Genomic DNA, 20,705 nt, shown 5'->3' with positions numbered 1-20,705 from the left:
TAGGTATAGGAAGTTTCATCCATTGATAATTGCACAACAAATCGAGAAAGTATACTTTGCTTCTTATCCAGAAGGGATGCGAGATCGACAAGAATGGTTGGTCGTGATTAAGACAAAAGCTAGGCGCATTGCAGAATTGAAGCAAGTTAATGATGTCTTCCAAGAAGATGAAGTTATAGTTCAACCAATATTAAACATTGACCAAATAGAGTCTCTAGTCGACAGTGAAGCTGAACCTGAGGAAGTACTAGACGAATTCTCTATAGGGCACTTACAGGTTGAAAAAGAGGCTGAAGATGATGAAGAAGAATTGGAATCTTATGATTTCGAGACAGAGGAAAAGCTAGAAGAATATGATGAATGTCATGAACATGATTAATAATGTGTAGACCTTTTCATGGAAAAAATAAACTTATTTTATTTTAAGAATTATGTAATATTGTGAAATTTAAAAATGTGTAATAATAGTCATTTTAAGAATAATGTAGACCTTAATAATAATGTGTAAATATTACTATTATAAAAATTATCATTAAAAAATATTATTAGTCACGGAATGCTCAATTCCGTGGCTAATGTGAATAGCCATGGAATTATTTTTCGTGGCTAATTTGAATAGACACATTCCATGGCTATTCAAAATTGGCCACTGAATTAGCAATCTGTGGCTATTTAAAATAGCCACGGATTGAGCATTCCATGGCTAATTTGAATAGCCATGCACACATTCCGTGGCTAATGTTTAACAAAAATTCGTCTATCGCCTTCTTCCTCACTCACTCTTTCTGAATTTTCTTCTTGTGATTCCTCACTCACTCTTTCTACGTTCGAAGCAATTTTTAGTTCTGAAGATCTTTATTTGGTTGAGCTAGCTTCTTCGCTCATCTCCTATAAAAAAAAGAGGAGGTTTCTGAACTCCGCTATCCGCCTTAGTATTTGCCGAGCCTCTTTCTTCGAATGTTGCCCTCAGCAGAGCTTCTTTCCATTCCTTTGAGTCTTGCCATTGTGGAAGATGGCTCAAAGTTAAACTGGTAATTGAAATACAAAACCAATTAGGACTCTTATTGGGCTTTGAGAGGGAAGTCCGAATACATTTACTATTAGGGTTTCTTCTTTCTTTGGGATTGTTTAGCCTATAAAAGTCAATGTTCACGAAACTTTTAGGGAGGCCACAGTTGGAGGGTTTTTGTTTTGTGAGAGTTAGAGTTGTCCCTAGAGATTTGGGTCAGTTCTTGAGTTCAAGAGGTCATCTCTTTTGTAATCTTCATCATATTAGTGGAATTCTTCATTGTTCTTCGCCCGAGGAGTAAGTAAGTTGTGCCGAACCTAGTTAAACCTTGTGTCTTCTTTCTCTCTTTTGTTTCCATAATTTTTCTATATTCGATTTTGTTTTGTTAAATCCCAACAGCCATAAACGACCACATAAAACCACAACACCCAGCAAACCCTTGGTAGCTTGTTGATCGCCATTAAAGTCGCCGTGTATATTGAAAATTCTTCTTCTTCTCGAATCTCCTCTTAGGTTATGTGACTCTTTTTTTCCTGATTCTCATTATGAAATCTATACATTTCTTAAACCTCAAATTTGGATGTCGATAGGTGACCTGTTCTCTTTTTCTATTGAAGTTCGAATCCTTCCTTTTTCGTGGTTTTTTCTTGGAACTTTTAAGGATTTTTTTCTATCTGAGCTGGATTATTTGGATGTTGATAGGTGGCATGTGTGCGTGTTGGGGGCTGTTGTCATGTGTGCTAAATTCATACATACATGTGCAGAGTCACATGAATTGATACACATATACACAATATGCATGCTACTTAGGTCTTTCTAGATATCTTAAATCTTGAGCATTAGACTGTCGAGCCCTTGTATCTCAATTCTTGGGTAGCTTGTGCACTGTGCAATCACCTAGGGTTCACTTATGTTGTTCTGTTTAAATTATGAAGTTATCCTTTAATTGGAAAATGACGTATAGATTAATTTTGATACCCGCATATAGGTGATCAATTATTCTGATAATATATATATATATATATATATATATGCTTGTTTTGTTTTGATATCCCATTCACGTTCACTTACTTCATGATGTGCATTACTCAAATTGGTATGAATATTCTGCTAGATACAATTTCTTTGTAGTTATGTATTTTTCGAACATTTGATATGGTCACCATTGTAGATATTTTATTATTATCTCCTTATTGTATATGTTTTAGGTTTCATAACTATTTCTCAAATCAGAGTGAAGTCTATAGCAGTTGTTCCTTATGAAATTTGTTGATAGTTATGGTCTGGCACGTGAACTTAGAAAACATCCATCTAATGTAGGTGTTAATACTAATTTAAATTTAAGTTTCTGAATAACCAAATGTTGGCATAGTTTTGATTCTGTGACTGTATATATCAACTTAGCTGAGTGTTGTTTACTTGAATCATCTCTTTTTGCTTCCTTGCGAAACTCTTTGAAATAAAATGATTGTCCTTGTTCTGAAGTGGAGACAAGTGGGGGGTATTGCAATTGCAATTGTTTGCTTCTACTCTAATCTCTTGAATGGTTATATTTTGCTAGAAAATAGTTCTTTGTAAAGATTACGCTATTGTCGGTAGGAAGTGTGTATGTGGTATTATTGATGTTACTAAGCTAAACCCGTCTAGCACTTACTAAGTGGTTTTACAGATGTCGGGTGACCATTCAAGCGAGCGCACTCGTACTCCCTCGAGTCGAGGGTGTATTATCAGACGTGGTGGCATTAGCAGAGTGCCATCAGAGCATACTTCTCCCCATGCCACAATTTCGTCACCATCTTCAATCAATTCTCTTCACCCTGCCAGTCAGTCACATCCCCCAGTCATATCTCCCCTAATTATACCCCCCTATGATACCACCCCCAGTTATATCCCCCACACTCATATCCCCCCAGACATATCCCCCTCCGTTATCGTCTAGCTAGTCATTTCCTGAGATGTGGCCATCGGGTTCACTATCGCCCCTCTTTTCCGCATCACAAGCTCCTCCTGAGATGCCCCTTGTATCGCCTGCATCCAGTTCCTGTCAATGGACACGTAGGGGTCCGGTTCCGACTCCCAAGAGCTCATACGACCACTTTCCCACTCATCATAAGTGCATTTTCTTTTCATTACTTGTCATACATTAATTATATAAATATATGCTTATAAATAGGGCTGTCAAAAAAACCCAGGAAAACCAAACTGACCATCAGAACCGACTGTTTGGTCGGTTTAATTAATTTTCTTTTTGAAAAACAGATTGATTTATTTTTTTTAAATAAAAAACCGAAATAATTGATCGGTTTTGAATATTTTTATAAAACCGATCAGTTAAAACCGACCGACCGTCATAATAAATATTATAATATATATTTATATATAGTATATAATGGTTAGCCATTAGTTTTTAATTTATATATATTTATATACAATATATAGTATATAATGATTAGTCATTAGTATTTACTTTACTATTTATGACTTAATAGACACGAACTTTTGAGACTTATATTAATATATTTGATAATAAGTATCTATTAAAATATTATATATATATATATATATATATATATAGTTTGATATATAACTCTGCAATTTGGACCATTAATTATTTGATATTAATACGAGAATGAGTTATTGAATAGAATGTCGCGATTTCAATAGTCTGGTATTAATTGTGGATTTTTTATGGATCTACTTATTCTAAATTTCTTTCTAAATTGAGGTATTAACCGAAAAACCGACCAAAGTGGAATGGTCGGTTATAACCTCACTGTTAAGAAAACCGATCAGTCATCGGTTTTCACTAATGAAAAAACCAAACTTTCGGCCTGGGGATGAATATACTAAATAACTGACCATACCGACCGATCGACAACCCTACTTATAAATATATTATTAATTTTTTATTTTCAGATTCGATCCTTATACCGTTCACAGAAAGATGGGTATGATCCTCAGGAGCAAGTACGAATGGCCCGTGAATACATGGAAGGATATTCCTGATGAGGGAAAGAAATTTTATTGGGAAGAGTTCGAGGCAAGTATAAGGTGCCTGACAAATATTGTCTCTTTTAATAAATATATACACTTATCGTCGCTAATTATTATTATTTGAATGTGTAGAAAAAGAAGAATGTGTAGGGGGATGATGTAGAATGTAACGGCCCATCCCGCAGGATCCAGCCGGGCCCATGGACCGCTACCCCCAACCCCTCACCACTCTCAGCCACTGCTGCGGAAGGTAGGTTATTGATGAGAGTCGATCCCGCGACGTCTCACCCTTTAACATAGTGCCCATGGCAACCTATGTCACCAACTAAGCCGTGGCTGGGAGTGGTGAGGGGTTGGGGATAGCGGTCCATGGGCCCGGCTAGATCCTGCGGGATGGGCCGTTACATAGAAGGAGAGAGCAGAGGAAGACAATGATACATGGATATCCGAGGGAGCATGAAATGAGCTTCTGAGAAAGTGGGCGGAGCCATCTTATTCGAGCAAGTGGGAGCAAGCGAAGCAGAATCGAGCATCTAAGACTAGCAGGTGCATCAATATTGGGGGTTCTACTCCACATTGGAGCTATCGTAGCAAATTGGTAAATTTTATCATTTTAAATGAAGTTCACATTTATAATTATTTATCTGCTTCGAAATCAATATTAACTTGTCTTTCAAGTTATATTGTGGAGAGAAGAACTGAGTTGGGATCCTATCTAGCCCTAGATTTTTCGTCATACCCATCAAAAAAGGGATACTGGAGAATTTGTTGATGGACGGTCGGCTAAAACATATGTAAGTAATATAAATTTTATTAAATTTAAATCTTAATTTTATATATAAAAGTCATTATGATAATTGTTATTATCAATTTTTTACTATTTACACAAGCTGACTATGAGAAGATGAAAGAAGCCTAGTCCTCTCAAGCTTCGACCTCCGGAGGGTCGCCGGTCGATGATGATTCCATCTTCTTTCAGGCGACTCATGGAATCAATAAAAAAAGGTTGTGCCTACGGTTATGGAGATGAGGCGTGTCTTATGCATTGTACATCCGCCTATAGTGGTAGATCCTCTAAATCATAGTCTCAGTATATCGACCAAAAGATAGAGGAGCTCGTGGCTCGGATGAACTCCGAGTTACTTGATAAGATTGCAGCCATGCAAGAGTAGGCGGGTCGGAGGCTGGAGGAGGCGTCCAGCATAGTGGTGGAAGCGGCCCAGATGCATGCAGAGGCATCTCAGATTCTGTGGGCGGCAGACGAGAGGGCTGAGCGACAAGACCAAATGATGTAGCAAATCTTTGCTCGGTTTGAGATGCAACTGCCAGGTGATGAAACCGAAGATAATTGTGACAATGAGGAGCACAATTCTGACGAGGTTTAGATTATGTCTGCAGTTTTTTGCAATATTTTTTACAATTTAACTTGAACATAAGTTTTATATAAATATTTTTATTACAAATGTTTGTGATGCATTTTAATTACAATGTACTATAAAATTATATTATTAATAATTACATTTAAAATAAAATAAATATTCCAAATATAAATAAATATTAAATTAATTTCTGCGACGGAAAAGAATAATATTTTAGTCGAAAAAAGGAAATTCTTAAATTATTTTAAAAATAATATACTAATGTAGCGAAGGAATATATTAGTCACAGAAATTTGTCCCGGAATATTCCGTGGCTACATTAGTCATGGAATATTCCGTCACGAAGGCTAAAAAGTACCTTTTTAATTTAATTTGTGACGGAATATTTCGCCACAAATTCCGTTGTAAAAGTTTGTCACAAAACTTTCGTCGCCCATTCCGTCGCTAAATTCCATCGCAAATTTTTGTGACAAGGATTTTTGAGATGGAATATTTTCCGTCACAAAAGACTTTAGCAACGGAATTTCCATGGTTTCTGGTAGTGCATCAAGAGATAAACCACAAGGTTTAACCCTACCTTGCTCAATCTCTGTCTCAGCCTCCTCTCTGAACTCAGAGAAACAAACAATAAGAATTAGAGCTAAAAACCTAGAAAACAAACATTACATTTATGATTTTGTGTGTTTTGTGTGTGTGGGGCGAGTTTCCAACAACTATAGTAGGAATGTAGGACATTAGGTGAGAGACAATTAAGAAACACTCAAGTTGCAAATAAATATCTCCAAGTGACTCCCATTCGATAGAATTCTTTAGTTAGAATTGATTAAAATTTTCCCTCAAAATATTGTTAAATCACAATTTTTTGTCTCTCTCTCGAACATGGCATATTAAGATTTAGTTTTTAGTTAACAATGGGTCATTGGTTGAGATGATGGTGAATTTGACCCTGGTAATTTTTAATGCAAGCGGTAGATCGTGAGTTTAAATCCCATCAATATTTTCAGTATCGCATTCAAAGAAAAGTAAAAGACTAATTCTAAATTAAAAGTTAAAGACTATTAATTACACTAGTTTTCTAGATTAGTAACTAGGTATAATCATAATTAAGTGGCTTGTCAATTGCTTTTTAATCCATGATTGGTGCGTCACGTGCCCTTAACATAATCATCACGGCAAAATCAAGCAAGGATTTTAAGTGATTGTAATATCCAACAATCCAGAATGATCATGCACTTTTCATGTTGAATTTAATTTTTATTTCATATAAAAAATAATATCTCTGGGTTCGTAAAATCGATCAAAATACAAATATATTTTTTTTAATTTTTTAAAAGATGTTCTGAACTCTAAAAGTTAGGATCTCATAGGAGAATTCCTATATAAATATATATACACACACAAGAATTCCTTTATGCGGACACTCGCAAATTATATTAACTTACGCATTTTTTTGAGGGTGTAGATGAGTAAAATGATAAGTGGGGACCATTGCTTTGGGTCCTACATGTTCCAAAGCAATGGTAATATTGAGTGCATAAGTTAATATAACTTACAGATGTCCGCATAAGAGAATTGTTGATACACACGAATTCTTCTATGCGGACTCAAAGTAAGGATCTAAAATGCAAACCACTTTTTGAGGGTGTGGATAAGTAAAATAGCTATCGGGGCTTACTACTTTGGGTCCCAGACATAGGTCTACATTTTAGGTCTTTACTTTGAACCCACATAAGAGAATTCTTCTATATATACAAAGAGAAAGTGTGTTTACTAGTTTTGTATTTAGGGTTTAGGGCAAAAGCTAGCGTGTGGATCTACCATTGCATTTAATAAAGTTGTATTATTTTTCATGACACATTCCAAGAATGACTCCATTCTGAACAATATGTCAAAAAGTTTCAATGCCAAAATATTGGAATTTAGGGACAACCAATAATCACACTATTGGAAAAGTTCAGGCTAGAAGCAATGAATAGGCATGTCAAGTTGAGAAGAAAAATGAATAGGCACCAAGGAAGACTTGTTCCAAGGGTTGCTGCCAAGGTTGAATTGGAGAGGGCCAATAGTGGCAACTGGACAACACATTGAGCTGGGGACAGTGGCCACTCTATATTTCATGTGGCCAAAAGGCCTGAGCAATATGTTGTCAACCTCAATGAGACCTAATTGGCATACCATGTCATGCAGTGGCTACAATTGGTTATGTCCAACATCAACCTAAGGACATTGTGAATGAATGCTACACCAAAGAAGTGTACATGAGGGCATATCAATTTTCTGTCATGCCTACAAATGGTGCAACACTTTGGCCTAGGGTAAATGGTGATCTAATTCTTCGTCCCAAGTATACCAATGCATCTGGTAGGCAAAAGGAGAGAAGAAGAAGAGAGTTTGATGAACCAAGCACAACTAACATGTTGAGAAGAAAGATATCCACTAGTCAAGTGCTCCAAATGTGGGGTTGAGGGGCATAACAGGAGGACTTCTAAAGGACCAAACAGGAGGGAGGTATATGCCTTTGAATTTGCATGTTACTGAATTTTTTTTATTTAAGACTAATTACCATTTGTGTGATATGCAGGTTACAAATCAGACTCCAACTACAACTACAACTCCGCATTCAAGGTCATCACTGGCTTCAATTGGGAGAGGAGAATCTTCAACAACAATCCAAACCAAAGAACTGTTAATACAAATGAGGCAGGGCCAAGTACAAGCAACACTATAAGGAGGAAGATAAGGGTGAGAAGGCCTGTTTTAGAAGAGGCATGGCAAGCTGCCACTTCAACATCCAGATACTCATCCATTGTGAATGCCAATCAAGAATCAAATGCAAGGCCACCCAATGGTGATTGGAGTTGGAACTGAACTTATGCGTTATGCCTTTTGGTATTTTTGTCTATGCTATGCTATATATTTAGGCACTTCTTTTGACATTTTTAGGTTGGATTTGGGCAGCCAATGTCTTTGATTTAATAGCTTTTGAGGAATGTAGATCATTCCTGGTTATGTTATGTGATCGACACAAAAAAGTGTGTGTAAACCCCAAGTGTAGGGTCGTCGGCAAGTAATAAATTCTGAGAGTCCAAAGTCGAATTCACAACAAAGCACAATGCAATTTTGAGGTGGATGAATGCAAACAACTAACTAAAGAGTTAAACGCAAATAACGACAAATAAAATGCAAGAAAAGTAAAAGGATACCGATGACTCGGCAAGCATGTGAACATGTATCCAAACTAAGAAATAATTTGAGAAAACAATTAATTAAAAGCTCTAGTCTCTAATCCTTCTGGGTGGATGTTCAATTTCTCATGCTCAAGGTATAATTGCAAATACACACAATCATACACAATGCATTGTGCGATACTATTAACTATGCATATGCAAAGGAAATTGGGCACGAAGACTTCGATTCCTACAAAGAGGTCATTGGGTCTCTTGGTCTACGATGAATACAAAGGAGTATGCATCTACTCTTGTGGATTAATGTTTCCTCTCGGGGCTTGGCTTTGCTAGCACCCTAATTTCACACTCAAAGACCAATTAATCATAACTCTCTCATACATATTCCATAAATTTCACAAAATCCCATCATTAATACACACAATCAATAGCTATGCAATGGAAACTAAATCAATTAAGAAAATCATGCATTGGGCATTAATAATTTCAAATCGAACACATTAAATTGAATCCCTAGATTATACAATCCAAAAACACAATAAACATGCTATACTCGTGCATCCAATTACACAACTATCACAAAATCAAAGGAGAGAAATCGAAACTACGACTCTTTAAACATACCTCAAGCAATCGAAACTTTACATCCACCTTTCAGGATTAGAAACAAGAGAAAAGAACTATCCACTTATGATTATTGCAATAAACATCCAATATATTGTCATGTAAATCAGAGTTTATGCAAAATCAAAGAGAAGAATAAAAAACAACAAAGAAAACCTAGAGAAAGAAAGCTATTCTACACTACTCCTATGGTGGCTTCAATGGGAGAATCCCTTTTCAAAATGATGTTCATAGGGTTAAAACACCCTATTTGGTAATGAAAAATACCTAACTACCCTTACAATTTCAATCCTCATTGGTTATAATTAAGAAATACCCGAAAAGGCCCATAAAAAGAGCAATAGATTTTGCTAGATTGCGACAAGTGTCTAGACAGGTGTCCGGACACGTTAGCCTCTTTAATTTTTAACAAGCCTCTGTTTTATTTCGTGAAGAAAGTGTCTAGACACCTTGATTTGGTGTCCGGACAGGTGGTCTCCGGATACACCTCCTCAAGTGTCGGGACACCTTGAGGAGGTGTCCGAACACCTCCCTGCAGCATTACACAAAAATTACTTTAACTTGTCCGAATTAAGTCCGATTCCTACAAAACCAAAGAGAAACACTTGTAAGTGAATATTTAAGAACTACCATTGATATGTTTAGACTGGATAAATAGGTTTTTGAGTAATGAATATCATTCCTGGTACTTTGTTATGTCTAGTAGTTTAGTGGTTGTCAATGGTGTGAATGCTAATTTTTGTTTTTTGTTTTTTTTAAAAGATGAGCACCCTATAATTCATTAAGTTTGAATAAACCAAACAATTTGTCTAATGAACACAATTGTTCACTAATAGCACAGTGCAAACTCTAAAGAGAGGCAAAGACAAAAACAAACCCCAGCATCAGCTATTTTTTGGGAAACCAACTCCTACTCGTGGTTAGAACTCCCAGGGACCACAACTTCTGTTCCTGAATTAATGGGTGAATGCAAATTTGAATGTTAATGAATGAAATTGTTTTTATTTTGTGAACTTTGAATTACTACTTTGTAACAACTTTAACAGAGTATGTGGAATGGATGCCAGATCAAGGGGTTTTGTTGGCGCTAAATTCAACTGCAAGCCGAATGAGTTTTTTTTTTTAATTATTGTTATTTTTCACATAAGTATTTTTTAAATAATATTTATTAATTTAATGCCACATCAACCATAAATCTTTCCGGATATGAATGAAAGCTGTCTGTGTGACAAGTTTATCTCATTTTTTACTTTGAATTTTGACTTTATGACAAATACAAATACGTGACCAAAATATAATAACCCATATCTTCAATGCTGTAAAACATAATTAACCTTATAATAATGCATACGCGATAATTGGGTACATCATAAATTGTTTATTTTAGAGATTTTAATTTACGATCACAAAACTCAGAACTCAGTACTCACGACTCAGAAGTGCAGATTTGTGGCTTTCCCTTCACTTCGTCACTCTCGCATTGGACAAATATAGAAACCCCTTATAGAGAACTCGTCCATTTCCCAGATTCCCCCCTTCAAGAACCGCTGAAATTGCGAAAATGGATCACTTCTTGGCTTCTGTTTCCCTCTGCTTCTCCCTTGCGGTGTCGTTTTTGTCCTGTCGTGGCCTTGCGGAAGTGGTAACGTGTTCGGGGATAGTGCCGATGAGGTCCAGAGACAACAGTATATCGATAACTGAATTTGGGGGTGTCGGTGACGGTAACACCTTGAACACCAAGGCGTTTAGGGAGGCGATAGAACGGATTCGGAGTTCTGGGACGGGAGGCGGCACGCGTCTTTACATACCGCCAGGGGTGTACTTAACGGAGAGCTTTAACTTGACCAGTCACATGACTCTCTATTTGGCTAATGGTGCTGTTATCAAAGCAACGCAGGTGATCATTGATCAAGGCTCATTTCTTTTCTTTGTTATGTAGTAGTGTTTTGTTGTTAGCAGTAATATACGTTGTTTAATTTTCTTAATTTGGGTAAACTGAGAAGAATTAGAGGGGAACTAAATTTTTTTGTAAAATGTGAAGTAAGAGAACAACAATGCTGCTGTTAGTCAATAAATTTATTTGTTATTAGCATAGAAGACGCATTGTTACTTTCTTCGGGTGAAAATATGATTTAATGCAAGATGGCTTACTAGATAATTTTGCGAACTCCAAACGAATTTCGGTTTTGTTTTGTGCTCTAGATTTGTGATTGTAGTTTAAATTTCTATCCGTGTGACCTTCTTTGGCTTGAGCAGACTAAGTTCAGAGCCTCAGGGGTTTTAAATAAAGTCGTCTACTGTCCAGGTGCTAATAGTTAAACACATGACTTGTGCAGAAATAATATGAGATTATTGGTGTGAATTATTATTTCAAATATAGGATGAAGTCTGTTTCTGAATATTACATTATGCCATAATGAACCAATGTTTTAAAAGATCAACATGCTAGTTGGTTTTCATGACTTGTGTGCCTGCTGGGTAAAATTCTTGTATTATGAACTGGGGAAAATTAAGAAGCTAGTCTTTTTAATGATATTCAAGTATATGAGCCTAAGTAGACAGGGCAAAGCTTTATCAGGTTGACAGTAATCCATTGCATTTGTGGCTATGAACATGCTTCTCTTTTGATCGATTTTTTTTGTTTGTTTCTTGTGTAGGACCTTGACAAGGAGGATATAATAGTTTTTTACATTTTGATTATTGAATTGTCAGTTTTCATGCCAAAAGACCTCCACTTTGTTATAAACGTCCTCTATACTTATTCTGTTCTATCCCAGGGTTTTTAGTGATGTAAAGTATCCATTTACACTCCAGGGCTCTATAAATTTTACCCTGGGTGGAGTTATTTCCTATTGTGCTATTGGATATAAATTGATTATGTCGGAAATGTTGAGAGGGATTCTTTTAATATCTTCAGGAAGCAATGCTGAAGTGCTTGAATAATAGGACAACTAGGGTTCTTATTGCTTGGGTTCTGGTTTGATAAGTTTATACCCTTCTTTTAGTTTCCTATTTTGCTTGGTGCTTCAGGATACTCAGGATTGGCCTCTAATCGCTCCTTTGCCTTCTTATGGGATGGGGAGAGAGCTCCCTGGTGGCCGGTATATAAGTTTTATCCAGGGAGATGGGCTAATTGATGTTATCATCACTGGTGAGTTTTTTTCAAGAACGTGCGTCTTAAATGATGGCTTGCAAACATATTTTATAGCCGCCTTCTGTGTATCTTAAGTGCCTAATCTCATCATACATTCTCAGATGACCTGCTTCCATGCACAAAATACTGAATATTAGAAAATTGAAGGGAGTGACATCAATTCAAGAATGTTTTGTGGCTGTACTGTATGATGATACTCATAGCGAACTTGTCCATGATCAATTGGCATTAGAAGTTTTTCTTTTAGTTGATGAGTTAACCTAATGCATACTTCTGAAAATTTTACACACTCTCTCTTTATAAATTCACTACAAAGTTTGACTTTTACAGGTGAGAATGGGACAATTGATGGCCAGGGAGATGTCTGGTGGAACATGTGGAGGCGAAGAACTCTCCAACATACAAGACCACATCTCATTGAATTCAAGGATTCGAGTAACATAGTTATTGACAATGTGACTTTCAAAAATTCTCCTTTCTGGAACATTCACCCTGTTTATTGCAGGTAACAGTTTAACATAATTTCCATATCTTAACATCTGGCTTTTCCATATGTTATGCATTTCGTTCATCTTCTTTCCATTATGACATCACCCTGATCAACCTCTCATTTTGTTACTTTGTTCTCGACTAATACAAAATTGATCTAATAATTCTTTTCTTTTTCCAGCAACGTTGTCATCAGATATACAACCATTTTGGCCCCATCTGACTCTCCCAATACTGATGGAATTGATCCGGGTATATATATTATTCATTAAATTATTGAGATTGTTATATCACTATCTCACTTGTGATTTTTCACTTACAGACACATGATCCATCTATTACGATTTCTGATTAAGCTTGTGCATATGCTGTGTCTAGATCTATGACACCATCTTTAAGAATGATATTGATGAGATATGGTGTGCTTTGAGTTTAAATATTTAAATACAACTGGTAATCAAGGAATGGCAGAACCTTTAATGATCGAAAATCTTCTTTTATCGTGAGAGCATTAGCTCAGCTTTGTAATCCTTTAGCAGGGGATCGCACCTTATTCGTGCTTCCCTTCAATAAACTCTCTTTTGTATTAAAAGAATACATTTAAATACAACCGAATACGAAGGTTGGTATTACAACCCTTCAACCCTTCCTACAAGTTCCTAGCTTTAGACTACAAACTGTGCAACAAAATGGGAGCAACCTTAAATGTAAAAGTCGCTGATGGTCCAGACTGGCCCATTGTGGGTGAATCGGTCTTCGCAACTTCGTTTTGCTTTATTTTTTGGCTTAAGTTAAAATAGTTAATTAATCCAGCGAATTGATAATATAACCATGGTATATGGAAGAGAGAGGATTAAAGGATAAGCTATCCACATTGAATTATCCATTTGTGTCTTCTTAAGCCACTCTCTTCTTCTGATCTCCCTCAGCCCTTCAACGTATAAAGTGAGAGTAACCAGAGAGAACTAATCTTTCGTACTTATTTAAAAAAATTAGTTATCTTGGTGCTTTGATTGGTTGATCGAATGAGCCTGCGCCTTTCCTATTGTCTACTAAATTCATTACAAAATATTCTTGGCGTTGCCAGTTAGTTTTATATGCCACTTTTCACTATTAAAAAAATTTCATGTAAATTTTGAAATGATAGATAAGTGTATACCTTGTTCCTTTTATACAGATTCAAGCTCTAATGTCTGCATAGAGGACTCGTACATTTCTACTGGAGACGATATGGTAGCTGTGAAGAGTGGGTGGGATGAATATGGGATTGCTTATGGTCGTCGTAGCTCCAACATCACCATCCGGAGGTTAAGTGGTTCATCCCCATTTGCCGGAATTGCAATTGGAAGTGAAACTTCTGGTGGGATAGAGAATGTTTTGGCCGAAAATATAAGCCTCTACAATATGGGCGTTGGCATTCACGTGAAGACGAACATCGGCAGAGGAGCATTCATAAAAGACATCACTGTCTCTGATGTACACATGGAGAGTGTAAGGATGGGGATAAAGATCGCAGGTGATGTCGGCGGGCACCCTGACAATAAGTTCAACCCAACAGCTCTCCCAATTGTTAATGGCATTATTCTGAAGAGTTTTTCAGGTGTAAATGTTCTACAACCGGGTTTGATTAAAGGCCTGAAGAATTCCATTTTTACTGGAATACATCTCTCTAACATCAACCTTCAGATCAAAACTGGCTCAAAATCTGGGGATTGGAAGTGCTCTGATGTAAATGGGACTGCCCTCCGGGTTAGTCCGCAGCCATGCTTGGAACTTACCTCCACCTCACAAACCAGTAAATTTACAGAGTAAGTATTTCGAAGATTACTTTGTTTACACTACACCTATCTCTAAATTAAGTCATTGACTGATTGATCACATAGTATTTCCACATTATGTGAAATTTATTTGCTTCACAATCATATTCTTCTTGCCCTCACACACACCTTTCAATGCAATTGCAGAGGATTCATAGAGAGGGATGTTTACAACTGCATATATCATATATATAAAGGAGTACAGGTACAAACGCAAATAAAACGTGTAAATTATTTATTTACAAAAACATTACCTAGCACACCTATAATAGTCAGAATCACGAGTAGTTCGATTGACAAATTGGACCGGATGTAATCCCGAACCCGAGTTCGAGCCCCATCCCCTCCCCCATTTCAAAAAGGCAAAAAAAAACACACCTATAATAGTAATTGCATCAGTATAGGGAAAACACAAGGATCTGTACTCAAAAGTGGTTCAGAAACTTGCCCACTCTCCCCATGAACCAACCCTTCTCGTGATGATGGTGGTCGTGGTGATGTTCTTCTTCATAGTTCTTCTCCTGTTCAGATAAAATCTCAATCGGTTCAGTTTCGGCCTTTTCCCAAATTTCCTCATCTTCACGGGGTCTCATAGGCATAGGCTTCCTCAAATTCGGAAACCTGGTTCCTTCCCGGTGAGACCTTACCCATCTTGCCGGGATCTGCCTTACTCCGCCTCTAAACATCGGATCGGGGCCCATACCCTTAATACCGCCGGAGATAAGCATGTCGTCACCGTAGGAAACTTCACGGCCACGGAACCCCGGACCCAACGGCTTCAACATCTGGTGATGGTGGTGACGGCAGCGGTGGCCGAGACCGAAGGGGCGCATCGTTCGCACAGGGGAACGGGAACCGAAACGGCGGTTGATCGGAACGAAATTGATGATGGTTTCCGGCTCCGTTGATTGCTCTCCAGCGGCAGCATCGTCATATACTGGAAATTTGTTGATGGGTTTCCAGTCCACGAAGGTTACGGGTTTGGATTCGGAACTGGGGAGGAAGATTGCTTCGTTGGATTTGGTTTCAGGATCGGGGAAATTCCTAGACAGATCACGTACGATCGCGTCATTCTGCTTCGTATCTATCGCTGTCGCATCAGTCTTATCTATGATCGCATCAGTATTATCTATGATACCGAGAGCAATAGCAAAAGTGGTGGAGGAGAAGAGGAGGAAGAAGAAGAAGGTAACGGTAACAGCGAGTCTGTCCATCGTGAATTGAGAGGAGGAGATTTTGGTTTTATGGGGTTTGTGTGATTAATATATAAGATGTATTTCGAAAAATATATAAGAAAGATGAGATTATATAGGTGTAGAGGTGGTAAAACTCCGTTTGGTAACGAGGGGAGTTGATTTGGTTGACAATAAGTTGAGTTAGACATATGTATGGGTGTTCAAGTTTCGATTCTAATTGAAAGCATAATTCTATCTGATATTTCAAAAAAATAATTATGTTTGGTCTGAATGACCGAATTTGTTCGATTCGGATTAGACCAAGTTTGAATATAAGTTATACATTTGAAATCTATGTCCGTACATATAAATTTTATCCGGTTTAAAATCGGATCCGGGTTTAAACACGAAAATTTAATCCGTCCGGACTCTGATCCATATTAGATTATTGTCCAATTTATTTGTCTGGATTTATATCAATCCGGGTATGATTAATTAAGTACGTCTGAAATTCAATTCAGATTAGAGTCGAAACCGAACATATAAGATATTTTGTAAACACATATTTTTGTGCCATACGGATTCCATTTTTTTTTCCACCTCTAATCCCTAATGGGTGTGGTAGTTTGACTTGAAATCATAGTGTGAAAGACGGGGCAATGGGAAACCAAAGAACACGGCAAGAGAATAATATCAAGTCGACTGGGTTATGGTCGTTGGTTTAGCGTACACGACATGTTACTTTTACCCCTTTTATTTGACTTTTGGCAGGAGATGGACTTTTGGTAGAAATAGTGATTTTAAGTTTTTAACAATTGTTTTTATTTTTAATATCAAACATCTTCCATAGTTATTTTAAGTTTTTCCCCACAAAATAACCGATAAAAAATTATCAACGGATTTTTTTGGTCAAGTATAGACTTTTAATTAATCTCTATAACTTTTAACGACTCTGCCTATGAAAAAGAGTTTGCCAATGGAACACTTTTTTCAACAAGTCAAATTGTTAATGCGTATATTAGGGGTGATTATTTGCTGGTAGGGGTGGCAAGAAGGAATCTTGATAACTCACACCATCATCCGTTTATCACGAAACTTACGTGCTTTAAGAGTTTGGTTACATGACTATCGAGGTTTATTCTCCAGTGGAGAGGGTATACATCTTGAGATTGTAACACATTTTTTACCAATGAAAATTAATTTTTACTCAAAAATTATAAAACTAATCCTTTTACATAGCTTTAAACTCTCAAAATATTTAGTTAATTACAAAATTTGTCTCTATAAAATTTTGAACTTTTTATGACTTCAGCTATCAAAGAATCATATATATATATGAATATGAATTCTCTTATGAGGTCCTAATTTTAGGGTTCAAAACATTCAATTAAGAAGCACACAATTATAGTTCTAATTCAAAGATTGATTATTTATTAAATATTGTGATTCATTCGTTCGCGATATCAACAAATATCATTAAACAACGAGTTAATCTTGTTCGTTCGTAGTTTTTAACCCAAGTCTATTGACTAATTAAGATTTAAAGAACTATGACAACCAATCAAACCCCTAAATCGTGTTCTCAGCATTAGACAATTAATTTCTCAAATTTCAGGTATTAAGGCATGTATATTATGTTCGTTCTTTAGTTCTAGCTAGATGAGTCTATATAAACATTCAATTGGTGGTCAATCAATCAAATAATCAATAAACTTTAAGCATATAAATTAATGACACAAATCATTGAACTATAATCATGTACTCATCAAATTAAATAGTTTACAATATTCATGCTAAGATTACATCGCACCTTAAGAATAAGGTTTAGTTACAAATCATCATTCAAGAATCAAAAACAAAACCAAAAAGAGAATACACAGAAAGAAGATGAAGAAAGCCCCTTGTGATGATGGAATTGAGGTTAGGTGAAAGTCTTGAATCCTTGGAATCCTTGCCTAAGCTTGGAGAGTATGAGGTTTGCTATCAAAAACGTAGAAAAAGATTGTGTATCTTTTAATAATGTCACCCCCTTTATCTACTAGGGTTAGAAAGTAGGGAAACCAAAACTATTACAATTCTGAAAGCTGTCAGTGTCGAGCCCGCTTGAGCGGCGTGGCCCATAATAATTCCTGGTCCCGCTAGCCAATTTTGGCATACTATAGCACTGATGGGCGCTCGAGCATGTCAAAACAATTCTTTTGCTCCATGACATGCTATTTGGCATGCTCGAGTGCCAATGGGTGTTGGAGCAGCCCTCCAAATCCTTTTTAAGGTTGATTCAAATGTTTCTCCTCTTATTCGTTTCATATCTTCGCACCAACTCTACAACAGTAAAAACACAAAGAATTTGAATAGCATCAATTCAATTCCATCAAAAATTATCGACAACATTAACGAAACAAACACAAAAACGTGATAAAATATATGCACATCATTACTCCATTGGAGGGTCAGATGAAACCTACTGCTACCATTTAAAAAATTGTAAAAATTGCAGCCCCATCCTTCAAAATCTAAATCTACTTGGGTAACATTAACTGGAAAAAAAAAAAAAAAAAACTGAACTTTAACGGAAAAAAGTAGTATGGGGGGAACAAAGGTAATTTAAACATCAAAAGAGAAGCCATCAGTATTTGGTAGTTGAACAATTGACAGAACATTGACATGGTACCCTAAAATTTCAGTAATTTATTTGAGACATTGAAAAAACATACATATTTACATTTATAAATTTTGAGAGACTATTAAGAAAACACATTGCTGGCTTTGAGTTTGTATGATTCATATCTTTCAAGCACATCCATTAAACAATTCAAGCTCATTGCTGTCTATAATCTACAGACAGGGAAATCCTTCTACAATCTAATGTATTTTCTTAGTACCAAGACAAGAATCCGGCTAGAGTAGGTCGGCTTTGATGGGATGCCATTGTCCACACGGATAAGAATCTATGAACCAATCAATATATTTGAGTAAAACAAGGCATTATTGAAAACCAAGTTGGCCAATCATAAAAGAAGGAAATATTCAATGGATTCCATCTTTGTATCTTATGCCAACCCATCACCAAAACTAAGCATCCAAGCTGGAGTGGATTCGATGCTACCCATGACAAAATCTAAATCAAAACAACCCAATACCCAGCAAACCAAGCACCATTCCTCTCTGTTTCTCCTTCTCTCTCAAGTTCTGAATATGTTAACAAGAGCATTCACCAAACCACGAAAAAGCAACACCAAAGATGGGGACCAGAACGGCAGCAGATCAGGCTCCTTAAATGAATACTATGATGATGACTTCATTGTGGGGGTGATGGATGATCGACCCTTGATCTTTTGTGGGGAAAATATCGGTGGGTCCAAGTTAAGCTTGAAGGAGGTTTTGAGAGCATCTGTTGGGGTGATGGGTGAGAGCCGACTGGGGATGACAGAGAAGGTGGTGTTGTTAAATGCCAAAGTTTATGCAGTGAAGAGATTCAAGAAAGCAAGTGTTGGAAGAAGTGAGTTTGGGAGAAGAGTTGATAGATTGGCTCAAGTGAGCAGCAAGAGTGAGTATCTTGTGCCAATCACTGCATATTTGTACTCAAAGAGGATCAAGATTGTCGTCTCCGATTACTATCCCATGGGGAGCCTTGCTGATTTGCTCTCTGGTTAGTCTATATTCCATTCTTCTTTCACAAGTTTCTCGAAAATGATAAAGATCCCAACAATTTAATATCTCAGTATCCCAACTATTGAGTTGAACGCATAAGATTCAAGTGAATTCGTTAGCTCCACATGTCCCACATAATGTACATGAAATTCTGTGCGTATAACTCAGCAGCTGGGATAACTGGGATCCCAGTTATCCCAGCTGCTGAGTTATACGCACAGAATTTCATGTACATTATGATACCTGTTGCTGGGATCTCTAACACTTCAAGTTTTGATATGAATCTTTGCTCATGGATTAATTTAGGGGGAAGAGAACACGATCACACAGCTCTAGATTGGAATCAAAGGCTGATGATAGCCCTGGACATCGCCAAAGCAATTGCTTTCATCCACACACAATCTCCACGACGAGGAAAGAACATGCACATGAATGTGCACGGGGACATAAAATCGTCTAATGTCATGATAAATATCGACTTCACTGCTCGTTTATTGGGTTATGGTTTCACACAGATAGCAGAGCGAATAGAGGTTTCAGATACATGGCAGCACGAACCACCGCCATTAACAACAAATGACAGCTTGTACTGTGAAAACCTCTGCCAAAAGTGTGATATTTATAACTTTGGTATACTTCTTATGGACATGCTAGGAGGATCTGGGGATGATGATTTCCAGAACTGGACACAGGAGAAGAAACAAGATATCAAAGACGGCGACGTTGAGTTTTTTGAATTCATTATGGAAGGGAAAGAAAGAAAACAAGCTTTGATGGTTTTGGACATTGCATTGGCATGTATAAACAAGTCAGCTGATGACAGGCCTTCAATAGAGCAGATACTACTCTTTCTAGAAGATGTATTAATAGAAAAACAATTCCCCCTTGATTTATAAAGACAATATTTTTGTATAAATCTGAGCACTAAGCGAGTTTATATAACTTAATGCACATATTCATCTATGCCTATTACAATATTCTATGACCAGTAAATACGTACAACAACTAGCTAGTTTCTCTCTTCTTTTATCAGACACAAAGCTTTGCACATCTCAATTTGAGCATTCTTCATTTACGAGAAAGTTGTATATACTGTTGAAAATTTCTAGATCTGCAGAACCTCAAAAGACTAACAATTTCAAGATTATATTTTTCTCAATCCCAGTGAAGCAAATGGTGGATACCCTAGATATATGGATTTGAAATTATGTGATCACCATTATTTAAA

At 36.8% G+C, this 20,705-nt stretch overlaps 2 protein-coding genes across 2 annotated transcripts; both read left to right on the top strand.

The window, feature by feature from the left end:
• Window positions 1-10,574: 10,574 nt before the first annotated feature.
• On the top strand, window positions 10,575-15,013 carry LOC119987127 (probable polygalacturonase). Its single transcript, XM_038831918.1, has 5 exons — window positions 10,575-11,088; window positions 12,222-12,342; window positions 12,676-12,850; window positions 13,016-13,086; window positions 14,012-15,013. Exons 1-5 carry the CDS (start codon window positions 10,753-10,755, stop codon window positions 14,644-14,646), a joined length of 1,338 nt encoding a protein of 445 aa, XP_038687846.1. The 5' UTR covers window positions 10,575-10,752; the 3' UTR covers window positions 14,647-15,013.
• Window positions 15,014-18,831: 3,818 nt separating this feature from the next.
• On the top strand, window positions 18,832-20,446 carry LOC119987448 (probable inactive receptor kinase At5g58300). The gene is made up of 2 exons (XM_038832369.1): window positions 18,832-19,475; window positions 19,784-20,446. The coding sequence occupies exons 1-2, from the start codon at window positions 18,857-18,859 to the stop codon at window positions 20,371-20,373; spliced, it is 1,209 nt and encodes a 402-aa protein (XP_038688297.1). The 5' UTR covers window positions 18,832-18,856; the 3' UTR covers window positions 20,374-20,446.
• Window positions 20,447-20,705: the final 259 nt, after the last annotated feature.

Source organism: Tripterygium wilfordii, chromosome 20 (genome assembly GCF_013401445.1).
Source record: "Tripterygium wilfordii isolate XIE 37 chromosome 20, ASM1340144v1, whole genome shotgun sequence".
Taxonomy (NCBI): Eukaryota; Viridiplantae; Streptophyta; class Magnoliopsida; order Celastrales; family Celastraceae; genus Tripterygium; species Tripterygium wilfordii.
Note: the sequence above shows the minus strand (reverse complement) of the source record. Positions and strands in the feature narration are given on the sequence as shown.